This window comes from Homalodisca vitripennis, chromosome 2 (assembly GCF_021130785.1).
Source record: "Homalodisca vitripennis isolate AUS2020 chromosome 2, UT_GWSS_2.1, whole genome shotgun sequence".
In the NCBI taxonomy this organism is placed as follows: Eukaryota; Metazoa; Arthropoda; class Insecta; order Hemiptera; family Cicadellidae; genus Homalodisca; species Homalodisca vitripennis.
This window is the reverse complement of record NC_060208.1, coordinates 80,745,538-80,772,941: the sequence shown is the minus strand read 5'-3', so window position 1 is coordinate 80,772,941 and position 27,404 is coordinate 80,745,538. Positions and strand designations below refer to the sequence as shown.

The following is a 27,404-nucleotide window of genomic DNA, read 5'->3' as shown; positions in this document are numbered from 1 at the left end:
TAAACAATGGGTTAGCTAATTGATTTACTCAAACTGAACAACTAACCAAGCCTATGACGTCATGTTTTTTATACAAGTACTTTTGTTAGCAATAAAAAAACAATATTAATTCTACTGAGGTTGGCTATATGATAATGGAATAAACAACCTCTCTGAAAAAGTGCCTTATAAAATGTAAAATTCTGAAAATAATAAAAATTTTCCATAAAATCATTTGTGTTAAGAGAAATCTTTTGACAGTGAAATCTTAATGGCAAAAAACAATAAACCCTTCTATCTAAAAGAGCTATACTGTTTAAAAATGTTGTTTCCTTGATAAGCAATCCTTATCAACACAATGCACAAGCAAACATGACAACACACTTTGCAGGTTTGCTTGACAACTAGCACATACTTTATTGACAGTACACTACACGAAGTTGTGAAAAAAGGGTTTAAAGAAGAATGGAATGAGCTATAAGGATTACAATTTTACAGTTCAAAATTAAGTATGGTGATTGGTTAATCAACCAAAGAATGAAAATGGTAGAGTGTAAATAGGTTATAAAGTACACTCCACACAAATTTTTCAACAAGTTCTTTCTGTTCTGTCACTAGCAAATTTTGTCAGCAATAAGATGTTGATTTTACAGATGTTTTCACATTGGCGATGTAAAAATACGTAGCACCTCGAACCATGGCTAGCTAGTTACATGTTGCCTGCCTATCTCAACTCGAGCGTGGGTACTCAACTCTTCTCACACAAGGAAGTGCATTATCCCAAGCATCTGTGAACTGGTGGAGTGAGGAAATATGTCTTCTACTTCACATTCTGTTTGAATGGTGCACAAAAGACGTCACCAAGTTAATAATACGCTGAAGACATATTAATACCTCCAAAACGTTCGGTGCACAACCAAAAAAAAGATACACCAAATCATACAGAATCCATATTTCAGTCTTTGGACTCAGAACATTTTATTCTCATAGTCAAATTATTCATTACGTAGCAATCTCCCTTTTTACTATGTTGTCATGTTTAAAATAAACTTTATTCTATTGCATTTTCTTATATTGTATCAACAAGAAATACATGTTAGGATTGTATAGGTTTAAAAATGCAAAACAAAACTAGAAGCTCTCACAATGCTTTTAATAAACCACACTTTTGTGTTATGCACATTTTTACTGACAGTAAAACGTACAAAGCACATAAAACTACAAAATTTAGTTTTAAAAAATGTATAAAGCATCAACTCTAGCATAAACACTCTTGCATCATAAATAATAGAATAACAACAATAATATAAATGAAAGTGAACAAAATAAAATACAACAACTAAAAGTACTTATTATATAATTTTTGTTAAAGTAAATAACTTTGGCAAGCTTTGGTTACTCTGGAGTTGATCTGGTAAGAACTCGAAATAAAAACTCTGACAACCAACAAAACATAAATGTCACAACACCATAAACAAAATTTCCTATTACAAACAAAAATATTTAAAAAAACAAAACAACCTTTATTTACCCTCAAGCTTTTTTTACCCAAACAATCCCAGGCCCACTCTTTATATATAACTTACCTTTTCCATATAAATTTACTGACAATGCTAAAAATAATAAACCTTGATTTGTTCCACTTTTTATATAATGGCACCTTTGGTAACAAGCTACAGACTATGTGTTAAGTATAAATAAACTTAAACTATGACATTTGATTGTGAACACAAAATGGTAACAACTTATGGCTAGAGACAAGAACTTGCTTAGAAAAAAAAAACAAATATGAAAAAAAGTTAAACTAAATCTAAGCAAAACAAGTAAAATCTTATACATGACTGTTCATTTAGGAACCTTATTATATTTTAAATTTCAATGGACTAGCAGGTTCATGGAGATCTTTGGAATTGAGATATTTCAAACCCAACACCAAAGAGGGTGTTATAGAAAAGCATGTGTTATGTTTTTATTTGACAAAAGTTATTTCAGCAGTTTTGGACAGAAACCTCCAGTCTTTTTGTCAAGGCCACGAACTTTTCTTTGACATAGTTTTATACTAATAAAACATACAAGCAGATTAGAAGAAATGTTACTCTTATTTGAAACCAAACATTTGTTAAATCATAGAATTATGCTACAAAGACTAGTCTTTTAATTGAGACTTCTTTTATATACTGTAGTTGTAAAGATAGTAGTAATATTTGTTACTAAAACAGAACATCAATAAATCAATATAACTTTAAGATGTTTGTAGAGTATTCCAACATAGCTCGCTGTACTTTGATTCTTTCATATAGTTTGAGTAATCAAGATTTAGAACTCTAAATGATTTTACATTCATTATCGATTCTTTGTAAGTAATCTTGAGAAACTTGTAATCATTCCTTCATTTGAATAAGTGAGTTTCAAGATTGACTGAAACGATTTGGGCTTTGATGACCTGACAAACAATGGAGCAATTTTGAGGAAGAAATATACAAGACCTGAAAACACATAAAAGGATCAACATAAGTATGGGAACCACCACCAAACCAACACCAGAAGCAACCCAGCTACAGTCTACAAGCACGATTACACTGAGTTAGAAAAATATACATCATTTTGTTAAAGCTAGTGTTTATATTATAAGGCTTACAGAACCTAACTACCTCCTCCTCAATTATACAGGACTGATTCTACCAACATAAATCTATTTGTACAAAATGAATTTGTTAAGTGAGATCGAAGAAATTTCAAGGTATTTTGTGATGTACATTTGACTAAAAATTATTGGCATTAACTCACAACCAGTACAGAAACAAATTGGAACCATTTGATTAGCACAATCTATTTCTAACTCATTACGCAAGAATCTTATGTTAACAACATAATTTATTTCTGGTGTCGCCTAAACATAAAATTTTTATTTGAAAAGGCTCACCACAAAACATCAATTTATTTTGGAAACTGTATGCTTATTATTAGTTATATTGAATAACAAGTTTATGTATCATTCATTTCTGAGCTATACCAAATCTACAACAAAATTGCATTTTCATAGAATTGCCTAGTTGGCAATGTAAGTTTTACTCTTAAAAAATATGGGAAAAGGTAACTAACTTAACTGTAACTAACTAACTGTAAACTACATAAATATTTTACGTATATTATTTCATATTATTTTCCTGATATATTTCATTAACTTTTATAATCATAAAGACTCCTTAATAAACCAGTCCATAATCAAGGCATCTAAATTGTAAAAATATTCACCACAAAATACCTTGAATTACAAGAAAATACTGACATATTGAGAATATTCCTGACTGGTGCACCAACATTATTAATTAAAATAAAATAAAACAAATTTGAAGATACAGCTTAAAATATGTGCACACGTAAAAATCACTTCATAAAAATACTTTGTAATTTTGTTTAAATGAAATGTGTGATTGTGATTGTGCATTACTTAAATGCATGCAATAAAAAAAATAAAATACAAAACCTGTAAATTCTTTGTCACACAAAATAAATATGTGCATTAAATTATAATTTTTGTATTTATCAGAAATTCTACTAATACACAAATATGATAAAGTACAAACATACTACTAACATTAAATGTAGCTTTAATGTTATGAACACATGTTGAAGGTACTGTGATGCAGCATGAATATGCAAGAATTTAAAAATTCTATTATAAAAAGAAAGTTTCATTTAAAAAATTAAATTAAACCTTTTAATTGAAAAAACTTTTAACATATATGAATATTTCGAAAACAGATACACATTTAAAATTATGCATGAAAGTAAAAAATTATCTAAAAGCAAAACTTTTCATTTAAAGCAAATATAAACTTAGTGAGTAAACAAATATATTAACTTGAAAAATATACAAGCAACAAAATATTATGTCTATTTATTTCTTTCAATGTATCATAAATAATGATGTTATATTACTACATTATATTATATATTTCATACAATTTTATATATTTGTTTACAATATTATGTGAGCAAGGTTTTCATACAACCAGGAAATTTCATAATTTATTAATTGATATTAATTGAACTAATGGAATTTATCAATATGTATTTTAATAAATATGAAATTAAACAACTCTATTATTCAATACATAATATAAGTTCAGTTAAACAATATTTTTAAACAAGTTCTTTTGTAAAAGAAGCTTTGTAATTGACAGACTTGTTCAATTACAAAAAAGATTACCTAAAAAAGACTTTATATTTATCACATATTTAGGTGATTAATATTAAAAAGGGTTTTATAATTAAAACACCTTGAAATAGAATCTGTATAGGATCATACAAGCTTTCACTATGAATTAAAACATAAAAATAAATGTTGCCTAGAAGAAGAATAAATTTAATGCTATTTTTTAAACAGAAGTAAATACCAATTAAATTAATTGTTCAATATAATAAAAAAACGAAAATTAAAGCTTTGGTTTCTTTAATTAGCAATAAATTGTTATTTATTATGCATAATGCATTTATTATGTGACCACTTTAAATATAGGATAAACATATCAATTAGCTAAAATTATATATTATTCAACAACTCCTAAACAATATAATTAATTTGAACTCTATCAAAGTTTTTTTCATGTTACATTTTTAAAAACTAAAACTAAATTGTGGGAAAGTCTAATTAATTATTTGGATGATTTTTACAACCTTTGGATTATTATTTCTTGATATTAAAATAATAACTAAAATACAAGGTTGAGTAAAATATAAATTAATTTTTTTTTGCTTTGATGATTGGTACTCTGAACAAGGCAAACTGCTAGCCAGAAGTATTATATACACACACAAGGCATGGACACAATCCTATCTCAACATTTGTTTTACTCACCATTACAGCCATATCCAAGGCACAAGTTCAAGTTCCAACCACGATTCAGCAGCACTGGTGATTTTAACCACCAAACTCTGGGCTGGTTCCAAAGTTAGATTATAAAACACTGTTATTTGGTGAGTAAGAAGTTTTGGCCACTAATAACTCAAATATTTACTCCTATATCATTACCAACAAAAAAGAAATTATTTTGTGTTGAATATGTTGATATACAGATTGGTTGAAAACTCACATATAAAAAATTACAAGTATAGAGTATAGCAAACCTTAGGTATTTTATAACCGACCTGCATTAAAAACCACTGCTGAGATCACTTCTGCCATGTTGTGGCTAAACTAATGAACAAAACAGTAGTGAGGAGATAGAACTGTGTACACCACTACTCATTTTTCATGGCTGCCTGCTTTAAGTTCACCAACCAAGGAAACAAAAGTTTGGTAATACTTTACTCACACTCTTATTATAAACCTAAACATCATCTGGAACTAAAACTACATGCTTTGCATTGGTTATGTTTTAAAAAAGTAGACAATATTGTATTTTGATAGCTACATATTGTTTCAATTTATGCTTCAAACTAGGTTTTAATCGTAGGCATTCTTGATTTTTTTGAACTACAAGAAATACAACTACAGTAATTGAGCAATTGAAAGAAATTTTGTAAATTTCAAGTCACAAACTTTACTCATAAATAGTGATATGAGAACTAAAGGCCTTTAGTTTTCTTATTATTATCCTAATAACAATTTTTAATGATGTAAACTATTAGTCATCTTTGGCAAGACTTATCTTTGGTGAACAGCTTGTAGCAGAACTAAATAACTATGACTCAATGACTAACACAAATATAAAGGCAAGACAGATTATTGTTCTCGCTACGCAAGATTGAAATGATATGAAGATGACATTACATTGTTGTCACGTAGTCAATTCCTCCAAGAGATCTTCAACCGTACGTTGTTCTCTGCGGAACCGTTCCATGTACATCTTGGGCACTGTCCAATCCAGAAGAATTTCTATGTTTCTCTTCAATAATTCTAGTTCGTCTAAACTATCATCTCGACAAGGTTTTCGCCCTGAATTCTCGATTGATGAACACAGAACCTCATCTATCAATACTTTCCCATAGCCCAATGTATCTAACTTCTCTTGGGATGATATTTTTTGGAAGAGGCATGCCAGCAACAACCTCATCTTCTCTATTGACATTTGTGCTGAGTTAGTCAAGTTTTTCTTTCCAGAGGTATTGGTTAGCTGGCAGCCACTTTCATGCTCCAAAAGCACGCTTTTTGTTTTGAAAAATGACTGACAGCCCACGCACATGTATGGTTTATCGGTTTTGTGTATGGTGAGCATGTGTTTCTTCAGGTGGGGGAGTTGATTGAAGGCTTTGTTAGGACAGATGAGGCACTTGAAGGGCTTCTCCCCTGTGTGACGTCTAACGTGCATCTTCAGAGCTGTAGAGTGAGAGAACGCCATGTGGCACACCTGGCACCGATATGGACGAATGCCACTGTGCACGCGCTCATGAACCGTAAGCTGAGAGCGCTGCACAAACCGCATGTTACAGTGAGAGCAAGCATGTGGTTTCTCCTTCAAATGTGTCCGAATGTGGTGCATTAAATGACCCTTGAACTTCTTATTACAAATCTTACAGTGAGAAGTTTTCAGGTCCGCATGGAAGTCGAGATGAGTTTTCAAGCCGTCTCGCCTAACAAAACTCTTCCCACACAAGTGACAGATGTAATCTGCAGCGCCCTCATGCCGTTTGATGTGGTTCATCAGATTCGTACGACAAATAAAACCAGCGCTGCACATGGAACAGTTGTAGGGTTTCTCGTAATTGTGAGACTTTGAGTGTTGAGTGAGCTGGCTGCTCCGAGCAAACTGTTTGTTGCATATTCTGCAACTGTGTAACACAAGTCATTAGTACAAAATGCTGTGCATATTCTGCAATTACTAGTATCTAAAACTAACATCTTTTTTTACATGGAATTTCAAATTATCAATACCTGAATCATTTGTAGGAAGTAGTTGAGAAAGAAGTTTTTGGACAAAATCGCAAATCTAATTATCTCTGTCCAATCCATTAGACATTGGTGTACTTGATTTTAGAGCACTCTTAAGTATAATTAGGCAAGAAATAAGAGAAATAATGAGCAACTATTAATATTGTATTTCTTTTTGTTCTTGTTAGAACTTCACCTGGATATGTTATTACAGTTATATTTACACTTTATCTGCTTCTTAATAACAAAACAAAAATATTGATTCAATTTTGTTTGGTATCAATGGTACTATTGAAACTAAAAAAGTACAGAATATAAACGTGATTTTTTTCCATGTTTCACAAAATAAAAGACAACTCGCTTTCCAATCCTTATTTCTGCAAACATTACAACTTTTTAATTACTTACTTATTCATGTTGCATTATAAATTGAACCTTAGATGATGCTAGAAAATTAGATGATGGTTATTTTAATTTAACCAAAATACCACAATTCCATGCATAGATGATAAGCATTCTTCATAAATTGTGGAAAGATCCTCCTTATCCTCGTCTTCCCAACTCAAATTACCTTAGAATTGAGCATAGGATGTGGGGTATTTACACTCTAATGAGCTATACAATAATCACCTACAAGTATGAACAATACTATCAAAAAAATTTTTCTCTTAGGATAAGAAGCTGAGAAATTGCACTTAGTCCTACAAAAAGGAATTTTTCACAAAAAACCTACAATAAACACAAATTCTGAAGAACACAAAAATAAAATTAAATTAAGTTCCCCCAATCATTATAATTAGTAAAGAATTTTGAATTGGATAGAGCAATAAATTTGTTTGGGCACCTAACTGAATTCATGGAAAAACTCCTGCTAAAGATAATGTACACAATATCCCTGGACCTACACAGAGAGCAAAAAAGTCTTTACTCCAAGCAATTGTTTCTCACTAAGAACGATATGGAGGAAATTTTAAACTGTACAAACAAAGAAATTGCTTTACAGATGGAAAGTATCTATCAAACAAGTACCATATGGTTCTCTCAAACTTGGATATGGAAGAACTGGAAGCATTTCTCTGGATTTTTATACTGCCCACTTAAAGAAAATCATTTAAAAATAACATTGTTGTTCAACAATTCTTATGGTAGTGAGAGATACGAGGCTACTACTACTGAGTGTAGGTTCAACTTTTTACTGAATTGTCTACATTGTACGAAAAAGAGACAAGATTCCAGAATATATAACAACAACTTGGCTCTTATCTCTAACATCTGGGATATCCTGTAAAAATTGCAGGGAGAACTACAAGCCAAGAAGTTATCTAACTATTGATGAGCAGTTAGTTGGGTTTAGAGAGACATGTCCCTTTAGAATGTATATTCCTTATAAACCTAACAAATACGGAAATAAAAAGATATTATATGGAACTATGATGTTGGTACTAAGTATACGGTTGGCACAAAAACATATTTAGGAAAGGGAATATATCCTCCAAAGATTGCTGCCACGAGTCATTCTTACTTATTCAAACTGTAAAAGGTCTCCAATTATAACCTAACAATAGACAAGCATTCTACTTGTTCAGCGTCTTCTAAAGAGTACAAATTGACAACTGTGAGAACAATTAAGAAAAATAAACCCTACCTGTGCAGGTCATCGACAAAAAGTATTATGATCGTAAAGCTCCAACTTTTCCCTTTATTTTATAAGGAAGGATATTACAGTTGTTTCATTTAAGTCTAACAACAAAAACCTTGTGGTTCTGGTCTCGAACATGTATCATTTCATGTATGTACATGTAGCATTGTATAGCAACCATTGAAAAGACAACAGGTGGCGGCCCACTATAAATGTCTACGAGATCTAAACATATAATATTTACTCTCAAGGCCAAAAAATGTGTCAATATGCTAACTCTTTACAGTGAGCTTACAACAAAATTGCAAACAAGACTTCAAAATTATCTCAAAATAAATTTATCTTTGAAAAAATTGATCGGAAAGCTGGTTGGAAGAACCTGTGAATGTGAATGAACATCAGCAGGAACCTTGAAAATATTGCAAATTTTGTCACTATTCAAAACCAAGGTTAACCACAACATACTGTAAATATGGAAAACTAATTTGCCATAAGCTTTCCATAAAAAGTTGTCCAGAGTGTTAGTGAACTAAATAAAGTGAATGGTATAAAAAATTCTAACGTCTCTTAAATTAAAATGTCAAGTGCATAAATAACATAACAAAACATGTTAAAAAAATCAATACTGTTGAAAATATAACTAGTTATAGTGTAACTAAATTACAGTACAGTGTCATTGTATAGCTATTGGATTGTTTAGTATTGCGAATTAGCCCTATTAATATTCAACTAGCTAATTTGCTTAAAACTGAAGTGTTGTTTATGAAGTGGTGTGAATATTGAACAGTTTTCTTTCACAGTTCTAATGTATTTCAATTAAATTTTGCTATATGTAAAGCATTCCAAAAGAAATAGATAAGTATAAAATTTATTCATAAGTCTTAAACTTCAAATTTTATACACAACAATATAATTAAATTAATGAAGAATTTCCATTCACTTACCATTTGTTGGAAGCACATGTTTTCATTGTTACATTTAACTGTGAATTTAAGTAATAATTTCCACTAAAAGAGTCTAATGTATCTTAAAACATAATTTGTAACCATAGCATGTGCTGTTAATGTGCCAATAATAAATCTAAACAATTAAAAATTATATTTTAAAAATATAAGAGAGCACTATCCAGAGATTGACTACTGTAGTCTTCCTATGGCAGGATTCTACAAACAGGATATCCCACTACCAACGACTTGCAGGAAAGTTGATTACTACTGACAATCAGCTGTTGTCATAATCTAACAGTCCTGGTGCTGGGCTATGCTGGTATCCATGGACATTGACAATCTATTAAGTAAATATCATTGACACTCTCATTAGCTCAAGTTTGCATAGGCTGTAGAGATAAAATCAGTAATCACCCTCTCAAAGACAATAAATAGTATAGTGTATCTATCCATTTGTGTGTTTTGAACAAACTTTCTCATACATTGTTTATTTGTTTGTATGTTTAAAAAAAGATTTTCTCATACAGTGTCTATCTGTTTGTATGTTTTTAACAAACTTTCTCATACAGTGTCTATCTGTTTGTATGTTTTGAACAAACTTTCTCGTATAGTGTTTATCTGTTTGTATGTTTAAAAAAAGATTTTCTCATACAGTGTCTATCTGTTTGTATGTTTTTAACAAACTTTCTCATACAGTGTTTATCTATGTGTGTGTGTTTTTAACAAACTTTCTCATACAATGTATATCTGTTTGTTTTTAACAAACTTTACCATATCCTACCTGTAAAACATTTTGTTTGTTTGTTTTTTTTACTATAATCTCCATAAGAAACTTTAATGTCGTTACGCACAGTTTACAGTGTAATAAATAGGTAGTCAACTTTTTCTGAAATTAAACATAATACAATTATTATGCTAGCCTAGATAGGCCTACTTACATGTCATACTAAATCATCTAGATTATCCTCTTAACTGAGTAGTATGCTTTGTTTCTTTTTTTAATTTTCTATAATTGCGTTACATCTTTTATAGGGCATATTTCTGTATGGTACTGGCATTAAAAAAAGATCTTATGCCTATATGAATTAGGGTAGTTTTAGATTTCTCTAGCCAAACATAGCTAAAATCAAAATTTTCTTTGCTTCTTGTATTATGGCTATGTACATGAGATCTTAAGGTTAATTTGTTAAAATGGTCTTTGATATACAATAAAATATACAGAATAAATATACAAGGCAAAGTTAAAATACTAAAATTAATGAAGTAATTCTTACAAGAATCTCCATTACTAACACCAGCAATAAATCTAACTACTTTCCTTTGCCACACAAAAACATTTTTAGCTCCAGTTGAGCTACCCCATAGGGTTACAACATACAATTATTAATGAACATAAAAAAACATAATAGGCATTTAGAACTAATTTAGCAGTTGAACAAGACTTCAGCTTCCGTATAAAAACACAACCCTGTACAAGACTAATACATAACTATTATATACCTCTATATATATATATATATATATAAACTTTATATAGTTATATATATAATATATATATATATATATTTAAAGTTTATATATATATATATATAATATATATATATATATATATAAACTTTAAATAGTTATGGTATATATATATATAATATATTTATGTATGTATGTTTTAAAGTTTATATATATACTATAACTATAATATATATTATAGTTATGTATTAGTCTTGCCAGAGTTGTTTATATATATATATATATATATATATATACAAGGTGTGTTCAAAAAGTATCGCGAATTTTGAATTTTCGCGGGTTGCGTATATTCGAATTTAGATTTTTTTGTGGCGTTATGTTGGTACATATGTCTCTCACTTATGTTGACAATTTCGGCCATTTTGAATGTTCAGTTAATTGTTGACAGCTGCTTCGCTTGCATGTGTTTTGGTTTGTCTTCGATTTTTACCTATTCAAAAAAATGGAACAAAGAACCTGTATCAAATTTTGTGTGAAAAACGAAATTAAGTACGCGGATGCATTCCAAATGTTGATTGTGGCATACGGAGAAGCTACTTTGGACAAAAGCAATGTTTATCGGTGGTACAAAATGTTTTCAGAAGGCCGAGAAGATGTGAACAACGAAGAGTGTGCCGGACGGCCCGAGCACTTCAACAACAGATGAAAAAATTGATGAAGTGAAGAAAATGGTATTGGCCAATCGTCGAATCACCGTTAGAGAAATTGCCGAGGACCTAGGCATATCGATCGGCTCGTGCCATTTGATTTTAATCGATAATTTGGGCATGAGACGGGTCGCCGTAAAATTTGTACCAAAATTGCTCAATTTCGATCAAAAACAGCATCGCATGAACATTGCTAATGAGATGTTGGAATCTGTCCGCGACGACCCGAATTTGCTCCAGAGAGTCATAACTGGTGACGAATTGTGGGTTTATGGTTATGATGTGGAAACCACAGCTCAATCATCTCAATGGAAGCTGCCGCACGAACCAAGACCGAAAAAAAGCACGCCAAGTTCTGTCGAATGTGAAAGTTTTGCTTAAAGTTTTCTTCGATTGCAGAGGCATGGTGCATCATGAGTTCTTGCCACAAGGTAGAACGGTGAATAAGGAATATTACCTGCAAGTTATGCGCAATTTGTGCAAAGCAATCCGCCAGAAACGCCCGAATTTGTGGAAAAACAAAAATTGGCTTTTGCACCACGATAACGCCCCTGCTCACACATCGCTGCTTGTACGCGACTTCTTGGCCAAAAACAACACACTAATGATACCCCAGCCACCGTATTCCCCAGATCTGGCCCCCTGTGACTTTTTCTTGTTCCCTAAACTGAAGAGGCCCATGAAAGGACGACGCTACGCCACAATTGACGAGATAGAGACAGCATCGAAGGAGGAGCTGAACAAGATACAAAAAAATGATTTTTTTAAGTGCTTCGAAGATTGGAAAAAACGTTGGTACAAGTGTATAATATCCCAGGGGGATTACTTTGAAGGGGACAAAATAGATATTCAAGAATAAATAAATAATTTTTTAAAATACACAAAATTCGCAATACTTTGTTTGGAAGATTTCACTATATTAAACTTAGCTTCCATTTCATAAAAGTAGGAAATATAAACTAGTTGCTTTAATAATAAAGGCTATTAGATTGTAGCAATCAAGTGATAAGATTACCAGAGATTTTGTATTGAGAGATTGGCTTACCAGGAAAACCACATGTATAAGAAAAACAGATCAACGTAATTGATGCAGACATGATCAAACTAATAAAGGATAACTGTAGAGACAAAAGTGTTACCTTCGTACACTGTGTTTCAGGGGACTTCAGCAATGATAGAAATATGAGTGCTGATGTAGCTAAGTTTTCAAGAGGTAATTTGGTAAACCCGTTGTTGGTACTTAATCCGTGGTACAAATTCAGGGATCACTTGGTTTGCCATGTAACTGAAACCGGAGTGGCTGTCTACAATCTAATCACCAAAGATAAATTATTTTCAAAAACCTAATGAAGAAATAAATGATAAAACGTTTAAAACTTCAAGAAAAGAAATTTCAACCAGCTGATCTGTTCGCCCATGGGATGTGTGCGGGATGGTATCAATCCGGAACATCTTTGTGCTCTAATAGTTAATTTTAAGTGTGTTCTGTAACTATTGTAACTGATGCCAGAAAAGTTAAAAGGAATGGTTTAAAACTTGTTGAGTTTATGCAACACTTGTGACATACAATCTCTGTTTTTCTACAGAATCGTGAATATCCTGACATGTCAGACCCAAATATAGTCTCAGAGACATCTACCCAGTCGGCAATAACTGCTGTGAAGTATTAAACATAACAGAGTTTAAGGACATCAAAAACATCAACAATGAATCAATAGCCACTTAGGATGGACTACTTCTCACAGTGCAATTAAGAAAAAATGTTTTCAGTGATTTTCTTTCAACTAGGGAGCATTCTGTATCTTACAGACTCTTTAAACTATTTTAATGTAGCCTATAATAATAGAATAAATAAGTTTTACAAGCCAAGACAAATGAATAGTAACGGACTTAAAGTTTTTCCAAAAATTAAACCATTTTGAAATTTTAATCGACAAAATTAATTGTTATATACACTGATAATTGAACAAGTGATAACATGAGCATACTAATAGCTACATAGCATTACTGATGATAGGAAATTTGAAATTTGAAATTTTGACATCCATATTTTTTTAATCTTTATGTGTTTACAAAATTAGTACTGTTCTCCAAGTAACACTTGAAAACTGGGCAAAAGATATCATGAAACAGTCCTTACTAAGCAGTGTTTCACTATCTCAATCAAAATATAACATAATTATTTTCATTCTAAGTAAAAGCTTACTGATTTTAGAATATGAAATTATTGTAAGAAATTATTTCCATGCATTAAACAATTTATTCAATTCAGAAATTTTAATTTTAAGTTTTAGAGACCAGCTCTAAAGATAACATACCTGGAAAAAGTCTGTGTAGAGCAGAAAAAAGGGAAGTAATGGCAAACAATGTAAGAATTACTTTCAAAAACCTCAGAGAATTTCAGAAGCAACATTTGAAAGTTTTGGACTGAACAGCATGCTTAATTTCTACCAAATGTCAGCTAGCACAATATGAGATATTTCAGGGAATTTTGGTGTTAATTGTTTGATCTTGTACCAAGTTGAGAGACCAAAACAATTTACAAATAGAAAAAAAAATAGAAAGACTTGCAGGAAAAAGACATTGAAATTAAAGCTAACCTCTTGTGTATTATTTTCTACATAACGCTATTAAGGATTTTTACTCTGGACTCTTCCCCAACATATTTCAATGGATAATGTACATACACCAAAACTAAATCCTGGCAGTCTTCTCCATAGTCAAAAATCTTTATTTACATATTTGTTAAGAACAGTAATGCGTCATATACTATATTAGTAAAAACATTATTGATACATATGTTGATGTACATACCGTTAAGGAATGAGGTACTGTATGTCCACTAAATAATAGATCAATCAGCTGATTAACTTACCAATAATGATGAATAAATTACCATCTACAGTGTTGAGCATTTTATAGATCATTATAAGACTTTTAATATAAATTCTTTTTGTAAATGAAGTGTTTTTTTACCAAAAAATGGACAGAATAGATTTTATATGTATTTATCTATTTTTAAAAGTGACTTGCCTACTATGTATTTCAGAGAGATATTGTGTAGCTAATAAATTATTCTATTATTTTACAAAGTCGGTAGATAAATATGCACAAAGTCTAAGTGATAGCATTGCTGTCAAGTATTGAGATAATATTAATAAGTTATGAAGTGAATTAAAACAGCCAGAATAGATACTTTTAGATTGTTCGATGATAAAAAGGATATAGATGTAGGGTTTCTCAGTCTTATGTATGTACATATATGCTTTCTTCATCCAGACCACAAGGCAAACTCAACTGATGGTACTAGTAATATCTTAGGCCAGAAGTAAATTACCAGAGCTGAAAATAGACGCTTTCTGACCAAAGTAGGTTTTTGAAACCTTTAACCGTTAGTGCGGCAGGGAAACGCCGATGTATTGTTTGGCTGAGGTCTCACAGGACGGGCCGACTCGCCTAAAACTTTTAATTTACTTTTGGTTCGCAAAAATTGTATAGATAAATTGTATACAAATTACTCAGATTAAGGTTTGTATGTAAGTTAATGAATAACTTTCAAGAATTAAACTGTCAACCAATATAAGAGGACAAAATATAACAAGAAACACCTAAAACACCAAATCACTCCTAAACCCATAATTGTAAATCAACTAGGCTAACAGTTTTTGTTGAAATTAATTCGATGGTTAGGATAAAAGTATATAATATTTTCTTGATTGGGGCAGACAAACTCAACTATGGCGTCAGAAAAATTTCCTAAAACAATTAATTATACAAGCTTCCTAAAACTGGTAAATACAGTGGTGTGTATATTTTAGAAGTTCTTCAGCGCCTTAAATATTTTATATATATATATATATATATATATATATATATATATATATATATACAAACTCTAATTGCTTGTTTTCTGATAAGGTCAGTATCAAATTTATGCGATCTTCATTTAGGTTGTTTAATATATTTTAGGATTACTATTATAACCTGTATAATAAGTTTCAGACTGTTATAGTGTAAGACTTCAAACTCACACAAAAACTAATAAGAACCAAGTAATTTTTCTCATCACATTTCCGTGGAGACAACTGTTAGTTTGTGAAATGAAATCTGGGTTTGGCAAAGCTATTAAACATCAAAATGTATGGGATTAGGTATTACCATAAATAAGTTAAGAAATCTAGTATTTTATGTAAAAGCACAAGCAATAATCACCAATTTAAAAATATGTATAGCATATACAATTAATTAACAATGATGTCGATACCTCTCAATTTTCATATACTTCTTCAAAAGTGATGTTATCATCACCTGAAGTCTAAATGATATATTGAAAACTATAAAACCAATAACTTATTATTACCTGTATGGTTTTTTCCCCTGTGTGTATACGAAGATGACATTTTAGCCAGTCCTTAATGGGAAAGTCCTTTCCACAGATATTACAAATAAAAGCCTCTTCTGCCTTGTGTTTGCTGCGGACATGATTACGCAGAGCTCCGCTCTGTGTGAACCTGGCCCCACAGAAGTCGCAGCTGTAGGGCCGCTCTCCCGTGTGTGAGCGCAAGTGTTTCTTCAAACTGTAAGGTAGTGTGAACCGCTTATCGCAGAACTCACAGCAATAAACCACTCCTCGCACTTGATCCTCACCTTCATCACTCTTCTCATCTTTTATCTTTGTTTGTTTCATCGTTTATGTTTTTCAGAATGCCCAAACTCTTGAGCCAATTCTATACGTAAATATCATGCAATAAGATTTATACGTCTTCCATCCATATTATACCTTGTACACAACAGATGAGCTTCTTCCCAATTACAAATAGCCTACATAAATACAGTGTCTCTTTGTAAATAAATATGGACATGCATTAACTACTGGTCACCCTTAATAGAAGTGACGGTAAGATAGGTCAGTCAAGTTTAAATAAGCCTTAAATCTTTGGCAAATGAAATGAAAGCAATGGCACCAGTATTGACTAGAAGTCCAAGACACCAACTCCCAAGGAGAGTTAGAAGACTATCTGACGCCCGAAACTAAACCTTCCACCTTCAAAATTCAGTCCCATAGCCATTTTGTTAACAGTTCGTGCGAAGAAGGAGTTAGAACAGCACTTATCTGTAAAGTCGGTGAAGTTTGTGTTAGTGTCCTTGCATGTCACAGGGACACTTGGTATCAAAGACATGTTCACCTACTTCTCTGATTACAGCACCTGTAAACCACACAACCAATATAAGCCACTACTCTATACACTCATCTACCTTTATTCTATCAATTTTCTGTTTCACATTTCATTTATAAATTTAATATGTTTAATACTTGTACTACCTATATATGAAATGCTGTCAATTTGATCCCAAACATAATTTTTATTTAATTTTGGATTATTCATGTTAAGTGTTATATCTGTATTTAGAGTAAAAAATCTGCTTGTCAATACTAACATAAAAATCATTACTATCAAAAGGTGGATATAAGAGATCAACATCTCACCTTTTACATGTTCATTATTACAAAATAACACATTCTGCGGTATTTATATCTGGATCTCAAATTTTAAGTATTAAACTCAAATTTTGTGAATTTTAATATTTTTTAATGGGAATCATTATTTTTATGTCTATTGCTTTGACTTTTTAATTAAAACTAGATAGTATTCAAATGAGAAAATTATATAGAAAAAGAATTGTACATGTACTGATTTATACACTCATGACTCATGAGTTAAATCTTAAAGACTTAACATACGTTTTTCCAGCTAGTTTAATACTTTTGCAGAATATTGAGTACTATACGTTATGGGTTTGATAATAGACTCAGCCAGTGTACGTGTAAAAATGTATTATCCTCAAGGAAAATTTAAAGATTAAATCAAACATTAAACACAGTTTCTTAAACTAATACTTTCTACTTACCAAATGACATGTTTTTCATTGGAACGTAAAATAAGCTATACCATTAATAAGAAGAAACCCTTCAGTTTAAAAAGTAAACAGCATCATAATAGTCTACTTACACACAAATCATTGACTAAACTGTCAATTCAACTTTGCTATTGGCTCCCAAGTTCATACATAAATACATTTTACCAAAAACAAAGTGACCAGTGCTCATGGCATTGACAATAACTTTTCTAGAAATGTAATATTTTTGTGTCATTAATGTAGTGAATAAAATTAATTAAGATATTTCTGAATCAAACTTACCAAAATTACTGAATATTGATAGTAAATCGTGTAAATTATCAATTGATTTTTTTTTAATGAAAACCTATTTACTGCGATAGGACACTAATTGGCTATGATGCCTACAGCAACTGCAGCAGACACCAAACATCATTTAGTAATTGGTTTAGGGGGTTGATAATAGTATGAAATAATAAAATTTCATACATCTTAAGGTTCCACAAGTAATACATGTAGAATTTACACCACACCATATGTCACATGCAGGCCCGTACTCAAATCGGTTTTTTTGGACAATTTTACCAGAGTCCGGGACAGGCCCTGCCACATGACTATTTGAAGGGATTGTGTCAACGGACAAGATAGCTCAATCTAATAACTGTAACTTACTACTGAATCTTACTATTATTAACAAAACAATAAGATGTTATCAGTGGGATAACAGTAGGTGAAGTAGTGTGATAGGGGCGCGGTGGCGGGCGGAGGGATATGATAGGGCTCGGCCGAATATCTTTTTTGGGGTCCACCAAAACTGAGTACGGTCCTTGTCATATAACAGGCTTTACTTAGGTGCACACAAATTTAAGCCTATAGCTCATTTGAGTCTTGAGATTTCCTGTTAAAAGAAAGCCAGCCTAGGTTTCAATGACATCAGTAAAATCCCATGGATAGACCTGCACCACCTATTACTCATTATTGTTTGTATAGACATGATGTTTCATGCAAAATTTAACGTCTACAGATGAAATCTTTCTCGAGATAACTTGTGAAGGACACATGTTACTATGTCACAAGTCATATGATTGTACTCAGTTTGTTTACAAATTTATTTATTCTGGAATTATTTTGTTCAATTAATATACAAATATTTGCTAATGTTTAGTCAGATCTCATGTAGTAACATGCACTAGGTTTTGCCCAACTTTATGAACATTTAGCCTGAGTTATATAAAATAATGTTTATTATTTCTCCAAGTTTTTCTTTTAATATTATCTTAACAAATTTTATATGTTATATAAATATATATATCCACTCTCTGACGTGGACACACCACATTGACAACCTCTGTAAAAGGCTTAGCGCAGGACTGTACGTGATCCGCAGGATGAAATATATCAGCGACCTAAGAACAGCTAAAACTGCATACTATGCTCTCTACGAATCACATCTTCGATACGGTATTGCAGTCTGGGGAGGTACCACACTAGGCAACCTGCAACGGGTCCTAATACACCAAAAGAGAGCAATTCGGATCCTTGCAAGCCTACGCACAAGAGAATCATGCAGGCAAGCCTTTCAAGAACTGAAGATTCTCACTGTGGTCAACCTATACATCCTAGAAGCTGTAACCTACGTACACCTGAAATCACCCGATGAAGTGATGACTGGAGCACAGCAACATGACTACAACACTCGGCATGCTGCAAACTACCATCTTCCAGCTCACCGCCTAGCGCCCACGGAGAAGAAGCCAACGTATGTCGGAGCAAAGCTGTGGAACGCCCTCCCACTAGAACTGAAGAGGAGAGACCGGCTGCAGTTTGGACACAAACTAAAACTCTGGCTTCAAGACCATCCATTTTACACGATAAATGAATTTTTAAATTGTACTGTTCTCTAAGAATATGTTCAATAAAGAATTTATGCTTTATGTACAGTACTTGTTCAAACCCATTTTGCTTTCCAACATATTCTATGTAAACCAATCATAAAAGTGTTTTTATAATTTAATTTTTAGAAGAAATCATTTCTTTATCCATAATATTTTGCATGGTAACACAAAACCGCCCGGTAGGGCTCTACATTGCTTGTTTCTTATTCCTTTAAAAACTAAATATATGGGAAATGTAGTTCACCATGTGATAAAAAGAAAGCATAGACCATAATTTTGAACTTGTTTTGGTGCTTTTGATGAGATTAGAGATATGTCCACTACAGCCTGCAAGAGTTCTCGTAGTACAGGTAGTCCCAATATTTTGTTAGATACAAGAACAATCAATAACTGTAAGTCAAAAATTGTGTAACCACAAGAATACTACTTGGAGCACTAGGCTGAAGGCGGACTGAATTCTTTAGCAGTTAAAGTATGTGTCATATATTGTTAACATTTAATCGTATCACAGAACAAAGAACACTATATTCGGTACTGGTGAGTATCCTACTTTTATCCGTGCTGGTGTGATTTGTGACTGTTTCTCATACTCGTGCTCAGGACTTGCATTCTCTGCAGTGACAAAGCCTGGACTAGACACCTATCAGCTTTTGGGTATGTTTGAACCCTTTTCTTTGCCTTCTTTTCTTCTTTCTGTTATTTATTTTTGTATGTACTAATACCTTCCCCACCTGACGAAGAGGATAAGATTCCAATCCTCAAAACGTTTTGTTATACCTTTTATAACATATAATGATTGCAAATGTCCGAAATCCCGCTATCCCACACAAAAAATAAGATGGCTAAACATAATTGATTATTCTACTTTAGACTATTTCAGAATGGTACATATTATCATCCATTATTTATTTAATTAATATTAAATATAAACCTATGAAGATGAAGTGTAATGTTTGAAATCGACAATTGTGCCCCTTCAGATACTAAAAATATTGGCAATTAGCACACAGAAATTGAACACTCATAGCATTATTTATGTAAGTTAAAGGAATAAATTTTGAAACTTTTATTAAATAAAAAATTTAAAAAAGCGTAAAAATTTAAAATAACATTTTAGGACTATTTTATTTCTTTTTAAATTGATAGAAATAAAGAAGAAAAGTTAAAAAACCGTAACCTTTTTAGCGTAGAGTACAATAAGAAAACCCGGTTTTTAATATAGAAATGATCAAACTATATTTAATTTGTATACACAATGATGTAATGAACCAATGGTAATTCATTTGAACAATAACTAAATCATCTGCACCAACTGTATACACATTTTAATATTCTAAATAGAATTTGTTCTATAAGTAACTTCTTTGAAATAAAAAAGATAGTTAACTTTAGAAATCTAAACAAAATAACACAAAGATGATTTACTGAGTCTTTCTCGGTTTTAAGATGTTTGTTTTGTTGTTATATTTCCTTTATTATTTATTTAAATTACATTTTTCCTATCACGTGTCTTAATTATATTGTTTGATTAATGGTTATGGATCTTTTATTATTTGACATTATGTGATTGTTTAAACTAATTCTAATTCTATTAATTTTAAACATTTGACTTTAATTTATTATATTAAGATACAATTATATTGATTGATAGTTGTTATTCAATATAATATAATATATAGATATTATCTAAGTTGTTTTTTGATGATTGTAATAAGCAATATAAAATACGGGTCCACTTATTGTACTCTGCCCCTTTTTATTATAACCAATAAAAAAAATTGCAGTTGCAGATCAGGCCACCAAAACAATCGAATAGAATATTGAGTAAAATTAAATATATCAATATCTATCATCAAAACTAAACACACAAAAAATCCACTTTATTACACTGCATATAGAAACAGGCGATTGTAATATTGTATTTGCTTAAGTTCTATTTATAGTTCAAATACAACTATTGAAGATATACTTTAAAAGCAATAACTTGATTAATTAGTATTATTTCATTTACTACTAATATTATTTTATAATAATTTGTAAACATATTTCATAAACTTAATTTTTACTGTTTCAAGAGGAAGATTTGGTGCCAAAAGTAGGTAGCAAATTTGAAGTAATTAGGTAGTAATTTAAAGGTGAGAGTCAAAAATAAATCAAATGCTAATTAGCCATAGGACAGTTGGAATGAGAAACACTTCACTTTAAACAATGATACATCATTTGGCAGACTACCTGGTTGGATATCTTTACAGAATAGAAATTATCTGATAAGGATCCATTTTTGTGATGATTTGTATCACTGATAAAAACAGGAATTTACTCTTTTAATTCATACACATATTTTGTTTACCAAATTATTTTACTTTTTTGGTTTTTTAATTAATATTGCTGTTGAAGGAACCAGATAGAATTAATATGTTTAACACTTATTTTATTTGAATATATCATAGATATTTTTGTTGTTCGATTATTTTAAGACAATCAATATATCATTTCAGAAAATGCCTCATTACATCAAAGAACCAATAAACAATCCAAATTATCTCCTTGAACAAACCATTAATCACAAACATGTTTGCACATTACAACAGAATGTTCAACCTGCACAAGAACAGACCAAAGAAAGAACTCTCACTTTCCTACACCAAAACACTGACATGATATCCAACAAAATAGACCGCCTAAACACCCTTCTTTTTGAATTGAAACCAGACTTTGTGATCCTAACAGAACATGGACAAAAAATTGAATCACTGCAAAATACAAGACTTATTGGGTATATACTCACTGCAGAATACTGAAGGAAACACCACCAAAAGGGAGGAGTTGCTATATTTGCAAAAGAATCTTTAAACCATCATGTTGACATAATTAAGACATACAATTGCCGTACAGAATTGGTATGCAAAATAGCTATTGCTAAGATTACCCTTGGTAGGTCCCATCTCTTTCTTGTTGGAGTTTACAGAACAAATGGAAACCTGGAAGCCAGCCTGGAAATTCTAGCTGAAGCACTGGAAAGCATACCAACAAACCAACCAGTATTAATAATGGGTTATATTAACATTGACAGCCTGACCAAAAAGAATGACTACACTTTAATGAATGAAATCCTGACTAGTCACAACATCCATCGTCTTGACTTACCACCTACAAGGATAACGCCGACTTCAAGGACATCCATTGACTGTGTTTGTACTAACCTTGAACCAGAAAAGATTCACGTTGAGGTCATAAATACGGCCATCTTGGATCACACTGGCTAGCTCTGCACCATTCAATGGAACAAACACATACCACCGCCACCTGCTACTGAGCGCAGAAACATGAGCAACATAAATCTGCTTAACTTAAAAACTTTCCTCCGTCAGCAAGACTGGACATCAGTCTTCCATACGAATGATGTAGAAGAATCCTACAATAACTTTAACAGTGCTCTTTCTTTTACCATCAATTCAACTTGCCCTATAATAAAATTGAAAAAGAGGACAAAGCGGGCCATACAAACTTCAACTGACCCCATAGCAGTTCATCTGAGGAGGCAATTCACTGAAGCCCAAGATTTTTACAACACTACAGGAGATGAAACTGACAAAAGAAATGTATCCCTTCTAAAAAAAAGAGTACGACCTACGACTAAAACATCTTAGACGCCAAGATAACATAAAAACAATTTCATCAGCAGATAATAAATCCAGTGCAGTCTGGCAGGTTATAAACTCAGAGAGAAAGCCAAAAGAGGAAAAGCACCTTCCCGCAGCAATAGACATACAGGGAAAACTCATTAGAGATCCCACAAAAATTGCAGATTATCTCAATAAATTTTTCATAAACGTAGCTGAAGATACTATATTAACAGTAAACAACCAAGAAACCACAAAACCCGAAAAGAAATAGATCAAATTATCCAATCATTGAAAACTAAAACCTCAGCTGGATATGATAATGTCTCAACAAAACATTTGAAAGTTTGTAAAGAAAAACTAATTGGGTCTTTAATTAACATAATAAATAAATCTTTTAATTTTGGAATATTCCCGACAGCACTTAAACTAGCCAAAGTGTACCCTAAATTTAAGCAAGGATGCACTACACAAGCAATTAACTACCGCCCAATTTCATTAATACCCACCTTCTCCAAAGTTATTGAAAAATTGGTACTAAACATATTGCTTCATCACATAATAAATAATCAACTTCTGACACCCCACCAACATGGATTTTTGACTGGAAGATCAACAACAGCTCTTATTAGCCTGGTGGAATTTTTAACAGACCAACTAGAAGAAGGTAACACAGCCACTGCCATTCTAATCGACTACAGTAAGGCATTTGACTGCCTTAGTCATGGACATCTCTTAGAAATATTGACGACTTTTGGAATAAATGGAAAATCACATGACTGGATAAAAAGTTACCTGACAGGACGAAACCAAATGGTAGAAATAAACCACACCTCAAACAATTTAACACATCAAATAAAGTTAGTACCACAGCCCATCACGCGTGGTGTACCTCAAGGCTCTGTATTAGGACCGGTCTTATACATTTTATACACAAATGACCTACCTAGCTTCATGCAAAATCTCGGACAAACGCTGATGTATGCAGACGATACAGTGCTTCTACTAGGTAAAACAGAACCAGATCAACTTGAAATAGCTGCTTACACTGCTCTGAATATGGCTTTTCAATATAGCCATGGAAATGACCTTGTGGTAAATGAAAATAAAACTAAACAGCTGGTCCTAGGAAGACACAAGGAAATTGCAGGGAGACTACCAGAGCTGGAGTTAACAGACACTTCAAAGTACCTGGGCATAATTGACAACCGCCTTACATGGACAGACCACATAGACTCTCTGTGCAAAAAGTTGAGTACAGCATTATATGTACAGTAATTCGCAGGATAAAAAGTACATGTGACACAGCAACAGCCAAGACTGCTTACCACGCCCTATACGAAGGTCACCTTCGATATGGGATTGCTGCCTGGGGAGGCACCTCAACGAATAACATGCAATGTCTCCTAGTCCCTCAGAAGAGAGCAATCAGAATTCTTAGCAACCTCCAGCAAAGGGAATCCTGCAGGCATCCATTTAAAGGTCTAAGAATTCTCACTGTTGTCAATCTCTACATCTTGGAAACTATCACCTTTCTCCATATTAAGTCACCTGAAGCAGCAAGAACCAGTGCACAATATCACAATTACAATACTAGGCATGCCACCAACTACCAACTCCCAGTACACCGACTCACTATGACAGAGAAGAAACCTACCTACGCAGGAGCAAAGTTATGGAACGTCCTCCCAGAACACCTTAGGAAGACTGAAAAACAGCAGTTTGTACGAAGACTGAAGAACTGGTTACTGGAGCATCCGTTTTACCAACTGAAAGATTTTATGAGTGGCCTAATAACAATGAAAGTCTAACTGTTTTATATTAACTTGACAAAATATTCCATACTAGACTTCCATGACCCTTGTTCTTATCTCTATGATAATGTACAACAGAATGTAAATAAATAAAAAAATAAATCAATCAATAATTTAAATTCAACATTCTTTTTTATTGTTTTGGTAGCCCTTTACAGAACTACAGCTAATAAAAGTAATTCATTTAATTATAATCTGATATGCATTTAATTCAGATTACAATATAAATTACACTGCAGGGTTGGGGTTGTTCTGTATTGTATGAAGATTATAGTGAGCCTTTCCATGCAGATTAAAATCAACCTGTTGCAATTTCACTTATAGGAACCAAGTGTGAAATTATAGGAACCATTGCACTATAAAAATTATAAACAGGGCTTGGTGTTTCATATGAACAAACAGCGATTGCCTCAGGATCAAAAGTATTCATTCTCACTGTCTGACTATTAAATGTCATATCAATCAATCTTAATCACTTACTTATTCTCTAGGCCTACCCCAGGTCATTATTCTGATAGTGAACAGGTTTACAAAAACAATAAAACACAAGGCCTAACATAAAAAATGTATGTAGGCTGTCTTCATAGTTTCTCCACAGCCTACCCAATCCTATATTAACCTACTCAATCAGTTCCTGCTTGCCAATACCGTCAACACATCAGGTGTCGATGCGCATGTCTTTACATAAGTTACTTATTTCACCAACTGTTTTAATAAAACAATTTTTTTTATGTTCTATGTAGCTGAAGACACGTATTTCGATTTCATACTCGGTGGAAATACCTGGAGTTCAGAAAATGTTTTTAATGTAATTTTTGTAACGTGTGTAACTTTGTGGCATAAGTTCATTTGCCTTTCTCAATGTCAAGAAATAAACAAAATTCAACTAAAATGTAAGAAAATACTTTGTATAGGTATGGTAGACTACAGATAAAGCACTAAAATATTTAATTGTGTAGATGTAAAACAGCTATATATCAACATAGCTAGGGGTATGACAATTGACATTTAGGCCTATGACAATTTCAAGTATACATATTTTCAACAAACAGAATAAAAATGTTGTTTTCAAACACTAAACTATATAGAACTATATATTTTTAAAGTAGACAAAATTTAATTATAAATTAGTTGGTTGCTATAAAAACACAATTTTAGCATTCACTTCAAGGAGCATAACACAACATATGTGTTTTTTAGTTTATTTTTTACAAACAATACAGCTCAATATCAGTTAGATACTAATTAATTACTATTCAGCAACTAACAGTGAAGAAATTTATATACAACATTTAATTATGGAAGTAACATTATTTTTAAACCAATTTATTCTTAAACCTTGATACAAATCTATCACACATTCTGTGGTGTTTATAGGGTTAAAAACTATGATCCTTGGGTTATGTTCAATCCAAGTTAGTCTAATCATAATATCTAAACATAGGAGCAAGATAAGGTGTGCTTCCCTTCCCCCCCCCCTTGGAAGAGGAAAATATAAAAATGGTCAATGGACCAAAAATATACTAAAAGAATTGATTTTTAATGACCTGCAATTAAATATTGCCTTATACATGAAAGCAGTTTTAAACTAACCCTTTAAGCCCTCCACACCCCCTCATAGGTTCTTGCCCCCGAAACATTTTTCTAGCTACACCCATGAGTGTTATACTTTTATTTTTTAAGTATATGAATTTGTGGCCTTATTTCCTTATTTTTGTATCAGTTTTGTCATTGTACACTTCAATGTTTATTAGCATATAAGAAATCTAGGCTAATGAAAGTTAGGCTACTATAACTCAGTTCAACATAAGTAGATTTTGTGAATTATGATTTTTTTTTAATAATGTTAAATGCACAAATAGTTGTCTAATAGAGATTGTAGAATATACATTTTTACCTTAATTGAGGAAGAAAATTACAAACCTATAATCAGTACTACTCCTCTTCTCCATTTTGTTTTTATCTGGGCCTGGCTGGCCTGAGATTGCCAAAGGCCTAATCGACAAACGCCTAATAAAGCTAATTACCCTATTTGTGGTTAGTATACTGATAGCAAAGACCACGAAAACTGTGGCTTCTTAGAATCAAACTCTATTATATATTTTAAGGGGGTTAATTCTATGCCAAGGACATATTATTCAATGGTATTAAATATTTAAAAGAAAAATTATCCACACCCATTCCAAACATTTACTTATCCCCTCGGGAATCGAACCCGTGACCTCCCGGTTAGAGGGTCATAGCCTAACTACTGCGCTACTATGAAGGTAATATTTTCCAGAAAACCTAAAAGTAGTGGAATTAATGATGTTATTACCTGTTATTTGCTGGCATCAAGCTATACGCTGTTATGCAAATGAGTGTGAAAATCTTCAACAATGTTTTCTTTGATTTGAAAAATAAAAATGCATTTATGCATTCGTACTTTTCTCAGATACACTGATTTTCAAAGCAACTCATATCACTTTTAAATATTAAAAATTTTGCATTTAAATGAACTATAATAACAATCTTAATCTAAAATCTATCTAACTGGACTATACGAGAGAGTAAATAAATAA

The 27,404-nt window shown here is 32.0% G+C and overlaps 1 protein-coding gene across 2 annotated transcripts; it reads right to left on the bottom strand.

Moving 5' to 3' along the window:
• Window positions 1–1,111: 1,111 nt before the first annotated feature.
• LOC124354250 (gastrula zinc finger protein XlCGF52.1) lies at window positions 1,112–26,884 on the bottom strand. Of its 2 annotated transcripts, XM_046804568.1 has the most exons (3): window positions 26,767–26,884; window positions 15,974–16,820; window positions 6,462–6,753 (listed from the first exon to the last, which is right to left on the bottom strand). In XM_046804568.1, exons 2-3 carry the CDS (start codon window positions 16,298–16,300, stop codon window positions 6,604–6,606), a joined length of 477 nt encoding a protein of 158 aa, XP_046660524.1. In that variant the 5' UTR covers window positions 16,301–16,820; window positions 26,767–26,884; the 3' UTR covers window positions 6,462–6,603. The 2 variants fall into 2 exon arrangements, with proteins under 2 accessions (XP_046660523.1, XP_046660524.1); XM_046804567.1 differs by lacking the exons at window positions 15,974–16,820; window positions 26,767–26,884 and adding an exon at window positions 9,437–10,919 and having other exon boundaries at window positions 1,112–6,753.
• Between the last annotated feature and the right edge of the window lie 520 nt (window positions 26,885–27,404).

What these genes read in the sequence shown, in the direction of transcription:
- LOC124354250 (XM_046804567.1), bottom strand. Translation starts at nt 9,462, where the DNA reads ATGAAAACATGTGCTTCCAACAAATG. An exon ending in ACATGTGCTTCCAACAAATG is followed by an intron (nt 6,754 to 9,436) that starts GTAAGTGAATGG and finishes TGTGTTACACAG; the next exon opens with TTGCAGAATATGCAACAAAC.